This window comes from Pseudopodoces humilis, chromosome 2 (assembly GCF_049639895.1).
Source record: "Pseudopodoces humilis isolate 2021_Gansu_Grassland_sample_001 chromosome 2, ASM4963989v1, whole genome shotgun sequence".
Taxonomy (NCBI): Eukaryota; Metazoa; Chordata; class Aves; order Passeriformes; family Paridae; genus Pseudopodoces; species Pseudopodoces humilis.
Window position 1 is genome coordinate 10,388,260 of NC_142201.1, and position 22,524 is coordinate 10,410,783.

The 22,524-nt window shown below is 40.1% G+C and overlaps 1 protein-coding gene across 12 annotated transcripts in view; it reads left to right on the plus strand.

Annotated features, from left to right (window-relative positions):
• DMD (dystrophin) overlaps nucleotides 1–22,524 on the plus strand; it is a 1,137,330-nt gene that overhangs the window by 1,084,141 nt on the left and 30,665 nt on the right. For 9 of the 12 annotated variants that reach the window (XM_088068916.1, XM_088068923.1, XM_088068893.1 and 6 more), the window contains 6 exons: nucleotides 7,742–7,908; nucleotides 9,966–10,077; nucleotides 15,068–15,204; nucleotides 15,967–16,005; nucleotides 20,464–20,529; nucleotides 21,834–21,899. In XM_088068916.1, coding sequence (XP_087925042.1) covers nucleotides 7,742–7,908; nucleotides 9,966–10,077; nucleotides 15,068–15,204; nucleotides 15,967–16,005; nucleotides 20,464–20,529; nucleotides 21,834–21,899 — 587 coding nt within the window. Of the gene's footprint in view, nucleotides 1–7,741; nucleotides 7,909–9,965; nucleotides 10,078–15,067; nucleotides 15,209–15,966; nucleotides 16,006–20,463; nucleotides 20,530–21,833; nucleotides 21,900–22,524 lie in introns of those variants that run through there. The other 3 variants (XM_088068904.1, XM_005516714.3, XM_088068956.1) reach the window with 2 other exon arrangements.

The following is a 22,524-nucleotide window of genomic DNA, read 5'->3' on the forward strand; positions in this document are numbered from 1 at the left end:
AAACTTAAAAGGAATAAAGAAAGTTTATTAACAAAACTACAAGAATAAAAACACCAGAATAAACTTCCAGAATACTCTTTTATCTCCCACTACTTGACCATTCTTTTGTACACGTGACAACATAGAGACAGAAAAACTTCAGAACTTTAGTGGTTAAAACAGTCTCAATTCCTGCTAAAGTCTTTTCATCAGTCTTTGTAGAGAAACAGGAGTCTCCTTCTGCTAATCTATAGAGTTTTTCACAAGAAAACTATTTCTGTTGTAGTTTCTTATTTCCCTGATGCCAGCTGCCCGGAAATCTTGTTATCAGAGTTCACTCCTCCCATTTCACATCACTCTGAGGTGTGTATGGGTCATGAGTCTAGGGATGTCATTTTAAGGATGAGTTATTCAAAGGCAAAAGTCTTCTTCATCTGTCTCTGTGAGCTTCTCTGGAAACAGTTTTCTCATTGCCTCAAGCGGCCTCAAACCTTCGCTCAACTCTGTTCCAGCACCTCACTGTATCACAATTACTCTACTTTTTACTCAAAATCTACACTTTGAACACTCCATTCCTCCCAATATACTCTGTCATGAATTAAGGGAGTCTTTTCAAGTTACTATTGTCCATCTCCATAGCTTTAACAGAAAGATATTTTCAGCTTATAAAGCATCTCCTTATTCTCTCTTCCTCATCTAAAACTTAACTCTTTTCTCACTGTTTTTGGTGGTTTTATGATGTCTTTTTCATGTTGATTGTCTCTCTCTCTGTTTCTCTGGGAAAAAGGAGTAATCTGTACGTTTTATCCAGGTAGTAAAAGAATTAAAGTCTTAGAAAAGCTGCAAGAGTTCATGGTGTCAGGTTTCAGTCCAGCAGCAGAAACTGAAAACTAAACCAGGCTGGCCGGCTCTGCTTCTCCCCCCCCCACTCTCTGCGGCCTTGTCCGGCCTGGAAGAGGTGGGGAGCCACGACAGAGCCTTGTTACCTTGTCAGGGGCCGGAAACACAAAGAGAACAAGAGTGCTCTGACTTTACATCTTAAGGAGTTGTTCACAGGTTGATCCCACTTTCCAGTGGTCAAAACTGCTGCCAGTTCCCAGAAATGACCGATAATTGGTCAGGAGAAAAGACTCCCATCAGTCACCAGCAGTTTCAACTTCCTTAGCTCTCAAAAATATCTTAAAGGTAAAGTCACCCCATGACACTGTTTATTTGAGCAAAATGAGTTAGCAACTTGCTATTAGAAATGAAGACATGTCAGCAGCCTGAATGTTGTACCACATCCAGCTGCTGGCATTTCTAGGAACAGCCCGAGCACTGCTGGACACAACCTTTGGCAAGCTCAGAAATCAGAGCACCAGAAAACCTGAGGTTTCCTTCTCTTACCTGCCCTGAAAAATAGATTTTCTTCTTACCTGCAATAGGAGGAATGTCATCCTCTCTTTTTTCCTCCAGATGAAGCTTCATTTTAATTCTCAGAGTGCAAGTTGATTTCCATCCTGGGCTGCAGCAGAACAGATGATCTTCTAGGAGGGACAGAAAGGGGGAGGGAGGCTGAGACTAGGAGGGGATACAGAGGAATAGATGGGATGGAGTCCTAGGGAGAGGAGCAGAAATCCAAACATAGGGAAAGCCCTAATGAAGGTGAGGAAGAAGGAATTAAGGAGTGGAAAATAAAGATGGTTCTTAAGAAAGAGACAGTAAGAACAACAATAAGAATAATAATGATGAAGGAAGCAGTGTGGGTAGAATGAGGCATGAAAGAAAGGAGCAGCCAGGAATGGAGATGGGGAAAGAGACAAGAACTTTCCATGAGAAAGGGAGAAGGGGAACACTGAGACATCCTTTCAGTGTAGGATGGTGGGCACCAGGATCCACAGGCTGGGGGACAAGTACAGAAGTGCTGGTGGGGGAGAACACAGAGCAGCCCAGGAAACAGAGAGGCTGGAAAAGCTGGACAGCCAGGCAGTACTGCTGCTCCCAGCAGCCTCCTTTTACTGAAGCAAGATAATTCATTTTTGAAGAATATTATGGGGGTTCATTGTTTACATTACTGCATGGAAACTAATTTAAGTCTTTCTTTGTACGCCCACGTTGAGGAATGCTTCTTCTTTAGTTTCGGGTTTTTTCTTTACTTTCTTCTTCCTTCTTTCTTCTGGTGATGAAAAGCCAGCAATTTAATTGCAGTCATGTCAAAGTCGCAACAATTGTGTGCTTCAGAAATGGTTCTTCCAGCTCCCTTAGGTTAGTGCCCTGGCAACGGCCTTGTCTGTCTGCACAGCAGCAGAAAAAAAGGGGATGTTTACTGTTCCCACTGATAACAGGGGAAATGTCTCCTCCTTTTTGAAGAGTGAGTCCTTGGGAATGACGTTTGGGCAAGGAGGAGCCCAGCCCTGCTGTTGGCAGCAGCCTTGCCTGCTGCACTCCTCTGCTCCTGAGAATTGGGTCCCCTTCTGAGCTGCTGCTCCAGTCCTCCTGATACTTCTCACTCCCCCAGCACTGACTTTGCTTTCCGTAGTTTTCTTCATTTGCACGAAGGTGCTGGGAGAAGTTGTTGGGAGGAGAAGGATATCATGGGACTCATCTTTCCTATTTGGGGCAGGGTGTGTAATTTCTGCTTTGAGATTTTAAAGAAAAAATACTTTTAAGTTTAGAGAGCAAAGAGCTTAATCCAGTGACCACTTGAAGACTGTATAGTTCTGCTTAAGCTCAGAAAGCATCAAAGCAATCTATAGATGCATGAAAAATTGAGTGAATTCAGTGTTGCTTCAGTGTGAAAGGACTTTCCTTTTAGTTCTGTGATGAGTACGTTTTTTAAGTAAACAGGATAGGGAAATGATATGGAGTGAAGGACACAGAGTTTTAACAGTGGAAAATTATTAATATGCTTTCCTCATATAGTGTAAACAGGACCTAGGAATTCACATCACTGCCTTGGATGAGTTACTGTGACATTGGGACTTTGAAGAAATGTGATGAGAGAGCAGAGTGTAGCTCAGATGAAAATGTCCCTTGCCATATCGCAGATGTTGGATAGCTGGTTCTTAGTTATAAAATGCTTTAAGTATGCTTTTTTTTCCAAGGATATACTTGAATTAGAGTTGGTGTTAAAAGCTAGAACAGATGAAGCTGAACAGTAGTAAAATATGTGCAGTGAATTCGTACATGTATTTTTAAACCTTATTTTGCTTCACTTTGATGAAGCAAAGTATTTTAATACTCTGTATTATATAGAGTCATTACTTCATTACTAGATTTGTATTTGATCAATGGTAAGGCAAGATCAGCCTGCTTTCTAAAACCATGGAAGTGTGTCCAAATTTGGTGTATTTACTCAGGCAAATAAAATCCAAAATAGAGCTGTTAGTCCTTTTAGGTGGCATTGGAGTGTTACAAATCCTGGTCCAGGACCCTGAAAGTGACTTGGGCCATAAATGTGGTGATTTGAATTGCTTGGACAGTTGTTTCTTGAGGCATTTTTTATTGCTTTTATTTTTTGAGCAGTTAAGAAATACCATTACTGTGTATAAATAACTATGTACAGTTATATATACAAGTCTATATTACTCACAAGTGCAGTGTTACTGTTGAGGAACTAGATCTCTTTTAAGAGATACAGGCAGACCTTGTTTCTATTCATAGGATATTTCTTCTGCTGCTGGCTCTGACAAGAGAGAGATGGCCAAAGGGAACTAGCAAATCCTTCCTCAAGCTGCTGTGCTGTAAATGTCATAAAACAGCAATCCAGGTTTTATTTCAGCAGGATTTTGTGAACCTGTGCCTGACTTTGGAGGCAGTCTTGAAGAGTCCTGCGAGTGAACTGCTTTCAAAAACTATTTTACAGTGGTTTAGGGGATAGGGATAGAAGATGGTGTTCAAGTGTGGGTCATATAAAACATATAAAACACTAAAAACATTGACTGGCGTAGTCAATGCAATCAAGTGTAATGCAGGAGTGGAACACAAGGGTGAGGAGCGTTAGGTCTGACTCTGGGGAGACAGGGTGGCTGTTACTGGCCACTCTGCATTTTTAGACTTTAACAAGTTGTAAGAATCCCATCCCTCAGTTTGGTTTGTCAAAAAAAATGTTTGCTAATGTAAAGCTTTCCACCCAGGGTGAAATTAACAATTAACAATTAAATTAACAATTTTAATTTATTTCTGGTCAATTTCCTATACTGCACATATACAGAATATAGCTAATCAAAAATGCTATCAGAAATTTCTGCTGTATTATCTGACTCAGTCCAAAAGCCTAGCACATTGTTCATGTAAAATCCCAACTGTATTTTGTAGCATATTTCCTATTAAGGACAGACAAAGTTAATACAGCATAGGATGTTTTTTAAACTACTAGGAGGAGGAGGAAGAGGGAGGGAAGAACAAAAAATGCATCTCCCAAGTATTGCATAAAGATGCTAGCACCACCCAACTTCCTATTTCCCCATTGTTTCTGCAGAATAAATACTGAAAAACAGATGTCTGGAACATAATGAATTTGAATGTCCTCCATAACAAATTGTTACTTGTAAGCTGGAAAGGCCTTAATGAATTTTACTTTATGATTCACTCTGTTATTACCATAAAAATTGGGAGTTACACAGAAATGTGTTCAAGACAAGAACCATTAATATTCTTTACAGCTTGATCCTGTTGCTTTAGATATGAACTGTATGAATTCAGCCTTTTTCCCGTATGTAAAGTCTTCAGCTGCTGCCTTACTGGATTTAGAGATTATTAAAAAAATTGTAATAGCAGCTCGGGAGACAGTCAAGAACTGTCTGTCCTATACTGTCTGACCCTGACCAGCTTTTCTCCACGTGGCTTTAAATCTTCATGTAATATAATTCAGAACCAGTTCTGATACATTTTAATGCACCTAATCTCTCTGAGCACAGGTTTTGTACAGCCGCCATACGGAGCTCTGGGTAGGCAGCTATTGGGACTGCTGGCAATTGACAGTGACTGCAAAATTAAAATAGATCTAGGGTGTTACAGAAAGTCTTTCATTGCCACAGCATTTTCCCTGCAAATTTAAAGCAGCTACAAGTGGAGAGCTGGCTACAAGCTTGGAGCGGCTCATTCTTATTCTGACTGCAGCTTGCACTGCAGCATTTCTGTACACCTCATGTTTTTCTATTAGGAATGGTATATTAAAGAGATCTTATTAATTTTTTTTTTTTTATAGGCTAAGAGGACCTATGTATAGAAAGTGTAGTCTGCTAGGCAGGGTAATGGTTTGCCAGTGTAGTTGCTGGCTGAAGCTGGATCCCTCAGTGAGTCACGGAAATCCTCTCCCCTGCCTCTTTATTGCCCTGCCTTCCAGCTGAAAATATAGATGGTCATATTTTATAAACATGCCTTTCACTTAGGAGTTCCAGAATTAATTTAATTCGACTGAATTCACTGATGTGCTGTGGCAAAAGGCAGTATTCACTGTTCTGAACAAATCCCCTTTCCAGTGTTTACTAGACTTTATTGTGCTTTTGATATTCTCTTTTTTATTTTTGAGGGGCCTTCCTAAATTCTGTAGCTATGTGAAAAAATAGAGAACCAGGGTTTAATGTAGATGTCAGAAGTGTTTCAGCATGTATTCCATTTAATATAATCCTTTCCTAAATATCAAATTGTGAAGGACTTTATCTGAATAATTCTAGATAAGTTCTGATTTCATGTTTTCACCCCAAATATCCAAAAAAGGACATTTTTGACTATACTAGAAGTCCCTGTATATGGACCCCAAGTGTAGTCATAGGAGTTGTTGGATGGTTTCCCAAATGAGCATCTCTAGAAGGAAGCTCTGATCAAGAATCCTTGTTTCTAATGAACTAAAGTATTGCAACAGCAATTTAAGTCAATTTTAGTGCAATGCTTTATTCAGGGCATATTACAGCCTTTGTATTTCACATCTTTTTTGTGGGTTTCTGTCTGAAAGACTGCATTTTTCTTAGCCTCCAAATATTGATTAGTTAATTTGTTTGTCAAGGTGACAAGCAGTGTTAGATTTAAAAGAAAACAAAGAACAAAACTACAGCTAATTGGTTTTCCTATAGCTCTCTCTCCTGCAGATCAGTTGGGATATTTTTTTCTCAAAATTCATTGCTAGCATTTTTAGCGGAATAAGGTTTTAGCTAGATTATACTAAATTCAAATTTCGTGAGAAGCTGGAGAAGTAACTGAGAGCAAGAATAAAAATCTTCAGCACTCAATCCCCTATTCATCTTGGTCCATGTACATGATACATTAATGCTTATTATTTATTTAAATGCTTCAAATAGGTTTGGAACCACAAAGGAAGACAGTCAGCCTTGTGAAGTTTAAAATATAAAAGACTGGCCTGCTGAGAGCTGTATTTGAAAGCCTAGAGAAAAAGGAAAACAGAAGATTTAAATATATTCAGACCATAAATATGTTGTTACTGTGGGCAGCATGGAAGGAAATGTCTCGAGGAATTGGAATTAGCATGTAGTGATGGTTTAGAGAAACAGAGCAAGATGTTACCTCTCTTCATCACTTGGGCTGTTCCCTGTGTGGACACATCCTCCCTTCTCCCACCCTCTCCACTAGAGCCCCTTGAGGTTTCCACCTGATCCATCACCTCACTTCCAGCACTGAGACCATCTCCCAGGTTCTCAGATAACCAGTTCTGTGCAGGCTTCATGACACCCTGCACAACAGAGGGCTGTTTCCTGTAAACACTGACTCCATCATTCCACTGTTTTCCTTTAAATCCTTTTTCATGCTCCTTGCCTTTGTTCTGCACTGTTCTTTGCAGTGTCCAGCCTGCTGGTGCAGTGTGACCTCTACCAATGCACAGAGATCACTGCTGTCCCCAGTTTCCTCATGGATTTTCTCTCTTTGTTTTCTTTTTTCATATTGTGGGCACTCTGGGTAGAGATGATTTATCATTTTTTCAGGGGTGCATGATGCCTGGCTCAATGGGATTTGGCTCTGTGACTGAGCTTCCTTGAAGTTACCATGAAAGAGATACCTGAAATGTCACACTGGTTGGGATGGGACAGGATGGGATGGGACGGGAAGGCAGCAGAGGAATGGTTTCGTGGGAAGTGTTCATAGCTTCTTCTGCTGTTGGCAAAGAAATGAGTGTGGGATGTAAGACTATGAGAATCATATTTTGTAGGACAGAACTGTATTGTGTTTGCAGTCAGTGATGGGAAATATAAAGATCTGGTGACAAGAGGAGGTTTGAGGCATTTAAGAAGAAAGAGGATGTTCAACAACAAGTCTTGAGAGAGATTTGAATGATTTCCTTACGTATGCATTATGAAGAAAGGTCAGTGTGATAATGAAAGATGTTAAGGAGAAAGGAATTTTGATCAAAAGACATGCAATTTTTAGGGTTTGGATAGCAGTTTTTAAAATAGGTGAGAAGCAGTGCTATGCAGGCTCAGATAAGAGAGACAGGGAATGTGAGATCAGGCATCAAAGGCGATCCTGTAAGTGGATGATTTTCTCTGTGACAAAGTACATGGTAGTGCTGTCTATTGTAATAGAGAGAATAAGAGAAAGAGAGGTTTGAAATATTAATAATAGTTTTCAGTTCCTGGCTTGAAGGCAGGATCCTGGGGATTTTTTTTTTTTTTTTTTTTTTAATGAAGAGTTGGACTGGGGGAAAAGCTGGAGTATATTCATGGAAGTGATACGGAGTTGACAGGAAGCAAACAGCTGGAACTTTTAATTAGCTGCTGAGGAGACAGATCAGTTTTGCTCAGCCCCTGTCATTTTTCCCCTTGTGTTGCAGGCCAACAACAAGCCTGAGATCGAAGCAGCCCTCTTTCTGGACTGGATGAGGCTGGAACCACAGTCCATGGTGTGGCTGCCTGTCCTGCACAGGGTGGCTGCTGCTGAGACCGCCAAGCACCAGGCCAAGTGTAACATCTGTAAGGAGTGCCCCATTATTGGATTCAGGTACAGACTCCCTCCCTTTCAGCCACTTGCACTTCTGCTTGGTGGATCAAGAGCTCTGCCTGATTCCAGGCAAATCAGGAGCTTCATTTTGTAGGCATTTTGTTCTTGGAAAAAATAATTGTGATGCAGACATGAGGGTGCCGGGAGACTTGAAGAAGACAGTAGTTATCTCTCAGTTAAGATACGGCCCTTCCTCTGTTTCCCAGTCTTTCCATGCCTCAACAAAAGCATTGTTGGATTGCACAGCTAACACAATTTGCCTTACATTCAATGTGTCCTATGCAGTTGCATTTTCTAAATTGCATCCTAATGGGTTGCTTTCTGTCATGTCATAAAGCAAGGAAGTGCCTTGAAAATTCTCAGGCATGTAAAAGCTACGTGTGCACTTCTCATAGAAAGAATGTTGGTGGAACATTAACCTGGAGTGGGGGAAATGTTACTGGTCTATTTAAACATCTGGATTGACACTGTGGTTACTATGGCAATGAATAAGTCACTGTGTTGTAAAATGGCTGTGTGTTGGTGTGCCTGTTGAGAAGCCACTTAAGGGCTAAGTAAATACTCACTTTCAATTATGCCTAGACTTGTTTTATCACTTTGCTTCGCAATAGCTGCTTTGTATGGTTTCTGCCCTTTTCACACACAGTCTTCCTTTACCATTGGCGTTTCTCCTTCTATGTTACCGTGTTGTTTACAAAGAGCTTTCTGAAATTTTGTTTCTAAAACCCAGATAGATAACAGCAGAAAGCAGTGCTACACAAAAAAGCCATCATTTTGCTCCAACCTGGGAGCAGACGAATGTTGCTTTTATGCATGTAGTGGGGCAGTGCTTTCTGCCACAGTTTCACTGTGGGAAATGGGGGAAATTATGAAGGTATTTCTTGCTTTGTTTTGAATCTGAGGCTGTTGTTCTAATAGTCTAAGTTCTTTTCCTTTTACTTTTTATTCCCCATTGATATCTTAACTGGGAAGTGATAAATATTACTGAGGAAGAGCTATGGATTGGATGTTAGTAATTCAACACATCCACAAAGTCTAATTTTCCCATTCCCAGATATGGTTTATGAACTACTGTATTACTTACAGAGTTTTGTATAAACCAGCCAAAGACAAGTAGGTGGAATTGAAAAGTGCAGCCCTTAGAAATATCAAAGGATGGGAAGTGAATGGATAGCCTGTTGTAAGCACCAAAAACTCGGGAAGCAGACACTGGAGCTCTGTGTTTGTGTCTAATTTTTCTTGACTGATCTCATCTGCCTCTTAAATTTATATAACAAATCTATTATCATGATAGTAGAATCTGTCTGTTGCAGATTTTTTTCTCTGTCTTTGCAAGTCATTGAAACCCTGTGTACACACTTGACAAAAGGATACTGTATTGGGAGGCTTTTAGAAAGCTAATACTGTGCACCCAGTTCATGTAAAACAATGTTCTTTTGAGGTCGTTGTGGCTGAGCTGCTTCGTGTATTTGGAACAAGACAACCCTTATGCCTCCGGCACTTTCAACCACTTCAGCACAGCAGATACAACAGTTAGCTGCCTCATAGAGCTGATGAGATTAAATAATGGCCCAAAAGTGCATTTGGAGTTTTGCATGGATGGAATGCTCTACAGGAAAATTGTTTTTATAGATGTGCTAGGAAGGACACAAGGGGGCTGCCAGAGTGACTTACTTACTGATAGGGCATTACTTTTTTTGAATTTTCCTCCTGGAGGACATTCTGTTTAAGGAATCATGACGAAGAGCAAAAGATCTGAAGTTATTGTCATAGAAATAAAAAGTGTGGTAGTGTCTTTCATATATTAAAGGTGAGTGAATGTGTAGAAATCTTCACTGGTGCCCAATATAAGAAATTTTTTTGAAGATTGAGATATTTGACAAACATCTGAGGCAGCAGTACCTGTCCCTCAGGGCAGAAGAGCATTTCTGGGCATTGCATACCGTGTGACATCTCACAGAAGAGAATTTACTAACACAGCAAACTTGATGGGTGATATGAAGCAGTCACATACAAAGCTCTGAAGCCGTGAAATTTTCTTTTTTATCCTCTTTTAGGTACAGAAGTTTAAAGCACTTTAACTATGACATCTGCCAAAGTTGCTTCTTCTCTGGCCGTGTTGCAAAAGGTCACAAAATGCACTATCCCATGGTGGAATACTGCACACCAGTAAGTAGCTGTTTTACTGACCCTTACTGTCCCTTCTTAGGTAGGAAGGAAAACCTTCTTTTCCTGTGTGCAAGGTAATAAAGTGTTAGGACTGCTCTTCTTCCCTCCCCCAGTATTAAATCTCATTTTATATACTAAACATACCAGCAATTTTTTGTGCTTAGTCAAGGATACTCCAATGCTTTGAAGTAAACTAAAGTTCATTGTTTGCACAGTTCTGTGTTGTAATGTATTGTTGTGTGCTAATGACTTGTTCCATGTTCAGTGCTATAGGTCACTTTTTAGATCCTCCTGGAAGCCCATGATTTGTGTAAATACTCATTCAGATCTTGACTCCCAAGGTTTTCTCCACATCAGTGTGTGATTTTTTTTCTTCCTTTCCTCATCAAGTTGCTGCTTTCCCCCACAACAGTATGGTTGCATTTTTACGTTCTTCATTATTTCATGGTACCTTTGTATTGTATGATCTCTTGATGATATAAAATGCCAGGTCATGGTTGCAAGGTGGATTTCATTTCTGAAGCGGGGAAGGCACGGTGTTCAGTACAGGGTGCTGCAGAAATGGTGTGGTGAGGGTCTTCACCCTTCTTTCACAGCTCCCAAAAGGATTGGTTTTACATAAATATTTTTTTCACACCTGACAGCTGGCAAAGAAAATTCTGGATTTCTCTCTTCTTTTTCTTTTTGGCCTCTCAGGACCAGAGCAAAGGGGCATAAATTAGAGGCACTCTCAAGTTAAACTTCCACCACCTAGCAAGAATGAGTTTTCAGCTGCCTTTGCTATTGCTTGTGTTGATCTTGAAGCAGTGCACTCTGGTCAGCATTTCCTGGTGAGATAGGATTATTCCTACTCTTTCATCTGCTAGTAGTCATAAATGGTGAAAATAAAGCATCAAAATTACACTTGGAATAGCCTCATAAAATAATATGAACAGTCTTTAAATCTTCATCCAAGCAAAAATGCATATCAAGAATGCAGTAAAGACTCTCAGATTTTCTTAGAGACCTAAAAAAGAGAGAAAAAAAAATTATGCCCCTAAAATACTATAGTAAAGCAAGCTTAGTTTTTTAGTTAATTTTAACTTATGGATAGTTACTTGCATTATCTATCAGCTTTTACCTATCAATGGCCATATTTCCAGGGAATCTCTGCAAGGGCAGCCAATGCACATTTGCTGGCTCTTCGTCAGTTCTCGTTGGCGTTTTCAGCGCTGTCCCCCAGGGACGGAGGTTGCTGGAAGGGTGATTTGCCTGAACTGCTGCACAAGGCAGAGGGAATTGCTGGTGCTGCCTGGGCAGGTCTGAACAGACTTCTCCATTGCAGGCATTCCTAGAGCAGAGTCTCATGATCTGAGTCGTAGGCGGAGTGAGGGAGTGAGTGAGTGAGGGAGTGAGTGAGTGAGTGAGTGAGTGACTCCCTGGGAGCCTTCCTTCCACCTGAACCCCTCCTTCCTGGATTGACTGTGGGTTTGCTTTGCACTTCACTACTCTTATTATTGCTAAGAAATAACGTGGGAGATTTGTGAGTGGTGCACAGAGTGCACAAACCAGTATCTCCCAACTATTTTCTTACCCTTTTGATGTTTTGAGGAAAGAAAAATAAAAAAGGATTATGAGGTGCACCCCTAGCCTGCAGCAACTCATTGCAGTGCTGCGTCCAGCAGGTTTGTGTTGTCCCTGAAAATACAGATTACTAAGAGGTGAACGTGGTGGTGAGCAGAAAACCTGCCACCATGTCCAGCTTGCTGGATCAGAATAAAGAACCATTCACAGCCAGTGGATTTTTCCCTGAACTCCAGCAACCCGTGCTAATGTGCCGTGCCTGGCTGCACAAGCAGCCAGCTGAATTAGAGAAGGATTAACTGGGGTGGAGGGGGAACTGAATGTGACACACAGCAAGCCCCACTTCTTTTTGTGTAGCTGCTGTTACAAAAAATTTACCCAAGTATTGGGGTACTGAAAATCTACTGAAGCTGTGTCTAGTTTGTAATTGTTTTCTAAATGAATGAAAAAGTGTATGCAAGTGGCAGAGCATTTATCGGTCTTCCTCCACACTAATCTCTCATCATGAAATGCATTTTGGCAGATGCAAGACATGTGATGCATTCTTTGATAATATCTTTGCAATAATTTGATGTGCACACTGAAGTGTTCTGATATTTTTATTCTCCCTCCCTCTTAGTATCAAGAAATTTTTGAGCACTGCAGTCTTTAATTCTGCTTAGGGGAGTTTTGAGAACTCATGCTAAATACCTGAGGGATGTGATAATTTTCTCTCTCTTGCAAAAGGTTGAGTCAGAATAAGGGCAAGGCAGTTGCCTGGTTATCATTTAGACAGAAAAATTATAACAATTATTCCTGAAGGGAACACAGCTCAATTTATTGTTCAAAGATATAGGACTTTTAGAGAGGTTTCAAAGAAAGGATAGACGACAACTTATAGACTGAGATGTAAATGTAGGATGATTTTTCTGTTAGGGTTTAATGAACAGTGACACACAAACATAAAAAACACCTTGTTGGAAGGAAGTGTGTCAAACTGACAGACCTGTCTACAGCTGGGGATTCCACTCAGGGCTGAGGTCTGGGGAGGGGGGTTGGCAGGGCACGTTCTTAAACCAAACTGGGAAAAGTCAGCTGGTGGTAAAGCTATTCCTATGTGAATAAAAATGACTATTTCTTATGAAATAGTTTGGTTTCAGAATAGTTTTGGAACATGCTCAACCCATCTGCCTATATGTTGCTTTGATTTAAGAGAGCTGGGATGCTGAAACTCCACTATTTCTTCCTCATAAACCAGTTGCGCTGGAAATTTTGATTTGGATGATTTTACTCTGAAAATCATATGTAATAAAACATCTGTGGAGTAAATCAGAAGGTTTGGCTGAAAATAGCCTGTTCATCATCTTGTCCATGTAATAATCACATTATCTTTGCCTTTTTTGTGCTCCTTGAACATTTTTTAAATGGCAGTTGGATCGTATGAGAGGTGTCTGATGCTTTTAGTTGTCGCTAGAAGATATATTTTCTTCTTGGGATTCTTGTGGTACCAGCTAGATTGGGATGTTCCTGTGAAAACACAGCATTTTTCTGTTTGGTTGTAATAGAAAAGGTTCAGGGGAGAGAGGGGGGAGAGCAGTCCCAGGAAGGCTGAAGCAAAGAATGTTTCATTGCTGATACCTGAAAACACTCAATCCAAATTACAGTCAAATGCAGTAGAAAGTGTTCTCAACATCAAAAATAGACAGGGCATAAATAAATGGTTATAAATGGCACAGGTGAACAGCTGGACAGAAAGCTGTGCTTAGTCTATTTATACTGAGATTAAATATTAAAAGTTTTTCTGTGTTTCCTGATGTGCTCTGTGTGCTCTCTTGATGACAAGCTGGTTAAGAGCTCTCCTGGCAGGCATTGCAGATGGAATTCAGCAGAGGGAATTCCCTCCTCCGGGGGCCATGGGCAGGGAGCCACCTCAATAAATCACCTTTCTGGAGTCCTCTGGGTGGTCTGGGCACACTTCATCCCTCCCTTCCCCAAATGTCTTTACTTCTGATTAATTAAGGAAGGAATACTTAATATTACCAACCATTATCTTAGTTTCTTGAAAATACAAATGCTGCTGTACTGGCTTATAGGTTCTGCTGTGTCACTTCTCTGCCAGTCATTGCTTACACAGAGTGTTCCTGCCAGACAGACTGACTAGATAGGGAGCCAAATTCTTTCCAGCTTTACATGAAGCTCATAGGTCTTGTAACTATAGGCGTAATGTTTGCTTTTTCTGTTAAGGCTTTTCTGTCTTTCTGCAGATATTTTTTCAGGGTATCTTTAATTTTTCTACCTTTTAAAAATCTATGTATGTGTGTTTGAGCAGCTCAGTGAAGGTTGGCTTAACTGATAGATTCCAGCACGTCCTTCCCCTCTATGCAGATGGCGTAGGAGTCAGTAAAAATGTCAGAAAGATTAACTTTTCCCTAATTTCTTCCCTTTAAATTAGATAGATTGGAGGAGCAATATTGTTATGTGGGTCAGGAGGAACTTAATTTACTGTAAAAGATCAGTACTTCAGGGTCTAGTGTTTCTGCCAGGTTCAGAGAAGGGAGCGCAGCCTGACTGAAGTAATTGAAGTCTTACATTAAAATTCATCATAAAATTGCCTGATTCTTCGTCAGGCTCTCAGTAAGTCTTGCATCTTCACAGCAGACATCCTTGAAACTCTTCCTGACTCTTTCTGGTCTTTCTAATTCTACATTGTGCTCCTCTACTGGTCTCTACAGCAGCAAAGGAAGCCTGCTGCAGGGCAAGGGAGTAGAAAACTTCATGCAAATTGTTCTCTCCTCAGAGTATTGATCTTAAATGCCTGCTAGCTTCACATTGAACAGGTACAGGAAGAAATAACTGATCTGAGAGCTTTCAGAAGCTCTTACCTGCTTTTTTTTTTCCCTTTGATCAAAATACTAATGGCACAGAAGGCTGAGGAGGGAAACTGGAAAGAAAAGGTACCTAGAGACTTTCATAGATTGACAAGTCCATGAGATGGAGATGCCTGCCAAGCGTGTGGTAAGAGCTGGGATCCAGACAGTGAAGCACCCAGCTGGACACACAGACTGGACTGGCTGTGTGTCCTCCACTACAGCCATTTTAGTGCTGAACCAAAAATAGGCAGAGAGTACCCCCACAGCCAGGTGAGGAAATGACAAATTATGGTTTAATTATTGCTTGTCTTCTTGAGATCACCTGAGGTGAGGCATGAGCCTTTCAGGGGGTTTTGAAAATTCTCTTTCCCTACTTCCTCCCCACTAGCAGTGTCTGTGTAGTGCATTGTAAGGTGACAGTGATGGACAAAAAAAATTTGTGGTTCTGGGGCTCAACCCTTTGGCAGATCTGCTTGGTGTGATCACAGCTCTTCCAACTGACCCAGCAAAGGAAGAGGCAACTGAAAAACAGTGACAACCTCATGAAAGATGATTTCATTGTGATTTGTGGCTTTCAGACAACTTCAGGAGAAGACGTCCGTGACTTTGCCAAGGTACTAAAAAACAAATTTCGAACAAAAAGATATTTTGCAAAGCACCCACGAATGGGCTACCTGCCTGTGCAGACTGTCTTGGAGGGAGACAACATGGAAACGTGAGTAGCTCTGAAGTGTTTAAGTAGCAATTCATTTGGTACACTATTTGAGCTCCCCAGCTGGTGCCAACTCCTTTCACTTCCTAAATGCATAAAGCCTCTTTATGTCTTTCATTTCTGTTTACCTCGCCTGGCAGGAAAACACAAGCTGGGCTTCCAGTTGTCATTGCCTTTATCTGCTTTCACCTGTCCTTATACAGGAACTTCAGCTTCAGTTAAAAAAAAAAATACTCACAGTCTTACTGGCAGTCTTACAGACTTCTAAGTTTGATGTGCAATTTGGAGGCTAATGATACATTTATTATTTTTTTTTTCTTCCAAATGGGTATCTTTCCTTGGTTTTCTTTTTTTAATTAGGCTACGGTATTTGTGACCTTCCTAGATGATTTCTTCTTTTCTCAGCCTATAAATTAAGTCTTATTAAATGACTTTGATGTCTTCATGGGAAAAAAAGCAGTAATGATGCACATGGAGAAATCAATGACTTAACCCAGCTCCCTTTGGTTCTTTACACATTTAATCAGTTGTTTAATGGCAATTGCATGCAGCTTGTTCTCGCTCTTTCTCTTTTTTTTTTTAAATTTTAGATTCCAAGGTTTTTTTTCTCACTTTTTGGTTGGTTGTTCTTCACAGCCATTCATGTTGGTCTGTTGGATTTCTGCTTTTTAGTTATTGTGACTTTTTTTTTTAAACTTTCTGTAATTATTTTGCTGCTGAGTTTCTTCTGCCTTTCTCTTCACCTCCTCATTTTTTGTCTTGCAGTCCTGTTACTCTGATCAACTTCTGGCCAGTAGATTCTGCGTGAGTACTTTTGCTGAAGTGTGCTGCTGCTGCTACTGCTGCTGCGCTCCCTCACTTTTTCTTTTTGTTTATTTCTTCATTTATTTTTACATGAGATCATTTCCTTCTTTCTTTATGATTATTTCCTTTGATGCACTCTCTGAAGGAATGTTTTGATCCCAGATGAGTAGAATGAGATAAATCCTGGAATTTCCAGCAGTCATGGATTTTGTACTTTGTACTCTTTCTGGAGTATGTATTTTTCATCGAATTAACAGGGGTTTTGTGCAGACCTACTAATGCTTATCAAAGTTTGTCATTTAAAAGCCTGTGTTTCTGAATAAGTGTCGATCCCTCTGAATGTATACTAAATGCTTTTTGAAAGACAGAGATGGAACTTGATATGGATTTAATTCAGTTTTCAGGAATGACACAGTTTTTCAGATAAAGCTGTAATTTGGTGCTATGTGCAACCGTGCACACTTGAGTGCCCCATTTAATCCAGAGCTCACTGAGTATTTTATTACAGTCTTTTAGATACATTCAGATTTGTGAAGGCAGGTTGAAATGGGGAAATGCTTACTGTATTTTTTCAGAAGTTAAAGAACATGGGGTTTTCAGCTGTGGAATAGATTTTCATTCTTGCACCACTCCAGCACATGCATTGTCTTACTGTTGTAGTAATAGCCTCAGCATAAACTAAAGGTAGATATATATTTACCATTGTGGCATTTGCTACTTCTAGTGTTACACAGATGTTTCTAGAATAATGTTAAACAAGGATTAATTTTAATTCAAATATTGATAACTAATGAGAAACTAATAGATTTTTTATATTTCTATATGATAAATTGTATATGGCTTGCAACTCCATTGAACTTTTTGTAGAATAAACGAGTGAAATGTATACATTGGAATACTGATTTATAATTTTCATTGGGAGCACAAACCCTTGGGAAGCTAAGGGAAGTGTTCTACCTCAAGGAAATTTAAGCAACCAAGAAGCACATCTAATACTGCAAACCTCATATGGCTGAGAATTCACCCACAGAGAATGCCAAAAGTGTGGAGCCAAGCTGAAATAGAGGCGCTTTGAGCTTGAGGATGCACTTTTATAGATGCAGCTATGGATCTAGATTCCTTACATTTCAGAACAATCTCAAAGTCAAAAGTAACATTCAGAGAAAGCTTGGATCATGTGGAATACCATTGCTGTGTCTGATATAATATGAAATTAAGCTGTCATAACATGGTTATTTCTAGTTACTTGTAGTAATGACATTGTGGTGTGCCTACACCGATCGCTTCACACCAAAGGTTCGCAGTTATATACTACAGGGAGTTTAACTCATGTAATATCTGAGGAACAGGGTTTGTGCAGAGAGTTTGCACTTTTTGTCAGACTAACTCAGGTATCTTCTGGAGCATAATCCATCTGGTCTGACAACGAAGCAGAAAAATAAGAAATTAATAGTGGCTGGAAAGAATTGCCCTTAATTTTGTTCTGCTAACTTTATTTCTTTCCTTCATGCTGTAGCACTTGACCTGCAATTCAAGTTACCGAGCTACCCAGGTTTAGAGCCGTTTCTCGGTTACAGGGTGATGCCAGCTTCAGCAGACAAACCAGTTATCATAAAACTTCTCCATGTTTTCTACACTCATGCCTTTTTCTGGTGCCCTCATGCCAGTTTTCTGGTTATCCTTGAAGTGCCTCAGAAAAGCATCACCTGGCAGCACTTAGCAATGCTAGTGCTCTTCTGACACCAACATGTGGTATACAGGGAACTGTTTATAAATAGATATTTTTTTGTTGTTGAAAATTAATGGTTCTTACTGATTATTGTCCAGTGTTTTGTCCAGATACGCTGTTTGCCAGGCATTAAAGGGACAGTTCACAAATTGTGAGAATTTGTATCTTTTTACTTGAACTGTGATGGTGCAGTGATGCAAATACAATTTACTTGTTTCTACACTTTCAGGAAGCATCAACTAAAATGCTGAACAAAGAAAAGTACCCTCATCCTGCCAGCCAGGTCTCTGGGGGTGCAGGGAATTGCAGGAAGGTGGTGTTTGCCACTTGGTCGCTACTTGACTTGACTAGAACTCCCAGGCTGCTCCTGTAGACCCCAGCATGAACAAGGCAGCTGTGGAGCCCTTGTAAAAGGGGTGGTTATCTTGGCTAAATATTGGCTGTGCCACTCAGCCATCCTGCTGACTGAGCTGATTAGATGTGCTGGATATTTGTGCTCAGAAGGAAAGGGCTGTGAGCTCTAGCACAGGTGGCCACTAAGAGTACGCAAAATACAGTTGTTCTCAAGTTTGCTCAGAGCCTGGCAAAAGAACCTCTGAGCAGCTGAGTTCAACACAAAGCAATGCTTCTCTAGCAAGTCTGTTTTCTTAAGCAGACTTCTAAAAAGCTGTTTCAGGTATATCTCCCCTGCAGTATGTTCTGAAGCAGAGACAAACCTGGAATTGTAGATTCACTCCCTGCTTGCAGCTGGCAGAATCAGCTCCAAGTTACACAGCAACATGTTGTCTTTTAAAAAATATGTATTTTTATATATATTACACAACTTGGTCACTTTTGAAGTTGCAGCATAACTTCAAGGCAGCAAGGATATATTCATGCAGTCAGGCCTGACTTTTTGCCATGCAGTACTGCAAAAAGAGGCATCTCATTGCCCAGTAGGTCCCAACCAAGTGCTGTCCCAAATGCATGAGCAATGTCAGGATGAGAGGCACTGAGAGAATGATCCAATTCAAAACTGAAACTACTTTTAACACATATTTCCTAGTCCATGCACAGTATTAGCATCAACGTTTGTGTGTGTGATGAAAACAAGACCTCTTCTTTCATTGATGGCACCGGTTAAGACCAGCTTAACATCTGCTGTATGACAAAAAAATAGAAAAATTAGCGTAACTGTAATTTATCAGAAGACCATTGTTATCTTGTGCCATGATCCGCTGCTCTAAAGAAATGGCATCCTTTTCCTCTCCCTTCCCTTCACGTTTTTACACAGAATGGGATATCAAGTCACAGAGAAGCAGTTGCCCATCCACTGTATTTCTGCTGCACTGAGGAACTCTGTGAAACTGAGTATTTGTCCTCTGGTGTGCTGTAATGCTTGAATATGTGATGAGTAAAAGTAGAGGCCAAAGCTCATTTCAAAGACAAAATGAAATTTGTTCTATTTTGCCTATAATGTCTTAGAGGAAAAACTTTGCTGTTCTGTGAGATGAGATATTAATGATGATGAATTGTGTGTATCCAGCATATAGCTATGAATTCAGAAGGATCCTAATCTAGAGCCCTTTGGAGTCTGATTAGAAACCTGGAAGCTGAGAAGTCCTGTAGATTTACAGCAGGATTGTCAAACTCCTAACACAGGAACATTAAAAACCAGAAGATTATTACAATTTTGGTTTAAAACAAGTAAATGCAAAACTTGCCAGCTTGTGTGATGCAATACAATCAATTTCAGGCAGTCCCAGCCTGAACCACAGCATCCAACAATTCAAAATTGGGAGAAACTCCTTCCTCAGTCAGGAGTTCCAGAAGGAGAGTCGGCAGAGATGAAATAAAGGGCAGTTGAAATTTATATTGAAAATACAATTTTGTTTTTCAATTTATAGTTGAAAGGTATGAAATTGCCATACAGTTTGGGAAGCTGCATCACTCTTTGTTAGTCTGGGACCTCACCACACATAGATTGGCTAAATCCCACGTTGCAGCAAAGGGTGCCATCTGAGCTGCATAGGCAACATTGTTTAATGTTGATGTTTTCCAGAGCTGAGGCTGTAATTGATGAGAAAAGTCCTATGTATTGTTTTCATCAACAGAAAACTGAAGAAGACCCCATGCCATCATTCAGGCAGAAAACCCAACATAATGCAGTGTCCCCCTGTATAACACACTGAGCTACCGCTGAGATTGCAACTTTTGAAAGACAGGCAAAATCATCAGTGTCTGCAGTGTGTTATTAAAGGCTAATTTCAGACATTTTATGCTTCTTGTATTTATTTCTAGTTGCTTGTGGAATAATTCTTAAAGGCACTTTTAAGTGGGATGTGCTGGAAGCAGACACTGGAGCAGGGTGGGAGGCAGAGGAGAGCTTCCCAGCAGGACTTCCGCAGCCTGTGCGTTTGAAGCAGAAATGCCAATGAAGGAGGCAGGTGTGAAGGGAAAACCAGGGTGAAAGCTCTTCTGTAAATCCTTTGGAAAAAGGCTTCTTTGGGAGTTGGTGTGAAGAAGAATCGTGGCAGCAGATGGATTGCAAATGGTCAGGATGCCCAGTGTGGCACCACAAAACATTGCACCGATGGCTTGAGGAGGCACACACAGCGCCTGGACTTCTAACTTGCTTTTTATCAAAGGTGGCATAAGGCAAAGAGATGTGAGGGTATAGGCATAGCTAAGTGTCTTTTTACTTTTAAAGGGGTATTGTTTGTGATTAATCAGTGTTTTCTGCCTTATAGGCCTGCCTCGTCCCCTCAGCTCTCACACGATGATACTCATTCACGCATTGAACATTATGCTAGCAGGTATGAGACCAGCTGGACATTAGGCAGATCTTTCTCTAAAATTACTTTAAAAAGAAAAAAAGAAGAGCTAGAGGCTACCTGAGCACTTCTTAAAGAAACATAAAATTTGGGGTTTTGCTTTACAGGCTCTGGGATGCAAGAGCATCGTCTGTGGTTGCTGCTAACCAGCCCATCCTAACTTGCCTATCAGAGAACCTTTGTGGTCAGAATTGGTCGTTAGGTCCCTTGGGGTTCTCATTAAGCTGTACATTCAGTTACTGATATTTTAATATCAGGACCTGTGGTGATAGGACAAGAGGTAGTATTTTAAATGGAAAGAGGACAAATTCAGACTAGATGTAAGGAAGGAATTTTTGCAGTGAGGCTGATGAAGCACTGGGAACAGGTTGCCCAGAGAGGTGGTAGATGCCCCATCCCTGAAAACATTTAAAGTCAGACTGCACAGGGCTCTGAGCCACCTGTTTGAGTGGAAGATGTCCCTGCTTAGTGCAGGGGGTTGGACTGGAGACATTTAAAAGCCCCTTCCAACCCAAACCCATTTAGGATTCTGCATAGGGTTTAGTTTTTAATATGGACCCTGATATAACAGTACAAATGAGAAGAGCAGAAACCTCCAAACTATCATATAAATCTCAGGTGCCATTATAATACTAACTCACCTCATGAAATACCACAAACAGGATTTTTTCTTGATTTGGAGTATTAAAGTAGTTATATATCACTGCTTTAGTTAAATTCGCTGCTTTCATACTGCTCCTAAGAATCAACAAACGGATTATTTGTGCAAATAAGAAAATGTTTTTCCACCAAGAAAGTAAATTTTCAAGGACTGAGGTAGTGAAAAATAGTTATTCTGGCCTCTTTCTCTCCTCCAGTGTCACTTGATCAGGAGAGGTGTTTCTGAATTATGCAGGACGTTTAGGAGGGGCTGAGTGTGAAAATTAATGAGAAATGACTGATCATTACAGTTTTGACAATGATATTGCCAGGTACAAAGCAATTTGTGTAATCCCCTGGCATCTTAAGGCTTTTCTTTGATTTTGGAATTAATTAACGAAGAGAAATTGGAATAGAACCTCAGAGAAAGAGCTGAAAACTTAGCAGTGAGTTTAGCCAGGCCATTGTAACAATCTTTTGTGATAGCTTATTGCAAAACCTTTTGGTAATCAGCAGCGAGTGTAAATTAATTTGAGTTTCAAATTCATCAGAAACATCACGCTCTTTAATTCTTTCCAGAATGTTAGAACAAACAAAGTTTTTGAAAAACATAATTGGTTTTAATGAGTCTTGGTTTTTTTCCACAGGCTAGCAGAAATGGAGAACACCAATGGTTCTTACCTAAATGACAGTATTTCACCAAATGAGAGCATGTAAGTAGGCTGCTTTCATGGTTTTGACATGTATTTTCTAGGGAAGATTAATAACTTGTAATGAAATTTTCTAGAGCTGAATTTGCATGGCCATGTATCACATCTGGTTCAATTTAATCATGTGCTCATGTCCTTTAAATTTGTATCATAGTGTCTGGATCAATGGTTTATAGCTTAATACCAAATTTATACAACAAATGATTGATACCTTCAAAATTAAAACCACTAATTTATTTCCAAAAAATACTGATGTATTCAGCAAATAATTTCCATATTCAGAATATGGTCATCATCTGATGAGTTCTAAGGACAAAGATTCAAAAATCCCCCTTCTATCCTAGTGCAAGCTTAATCATGGTAAAATTGCTGTACGCTAAAAAATGTTGGTGTGGGAAAAGTGTCATACAAAACATCAGTGAGGCTAAACAGAAACCTTTGGTCTATAAATACCTGAAATTCATTGCAAGAGTGAGCCAGGAGGGACTGATCATCACTGTGAGATACTAGCAGTAGTAAACTGTAAGTTAGACAGATCAATGACAAGCATTCATTTTATTACTTTAAATGTAGAGTTATAAATAAAAGTTCTGATTTTTAAGAAGTAGTTAAATCTGATATCTCACTA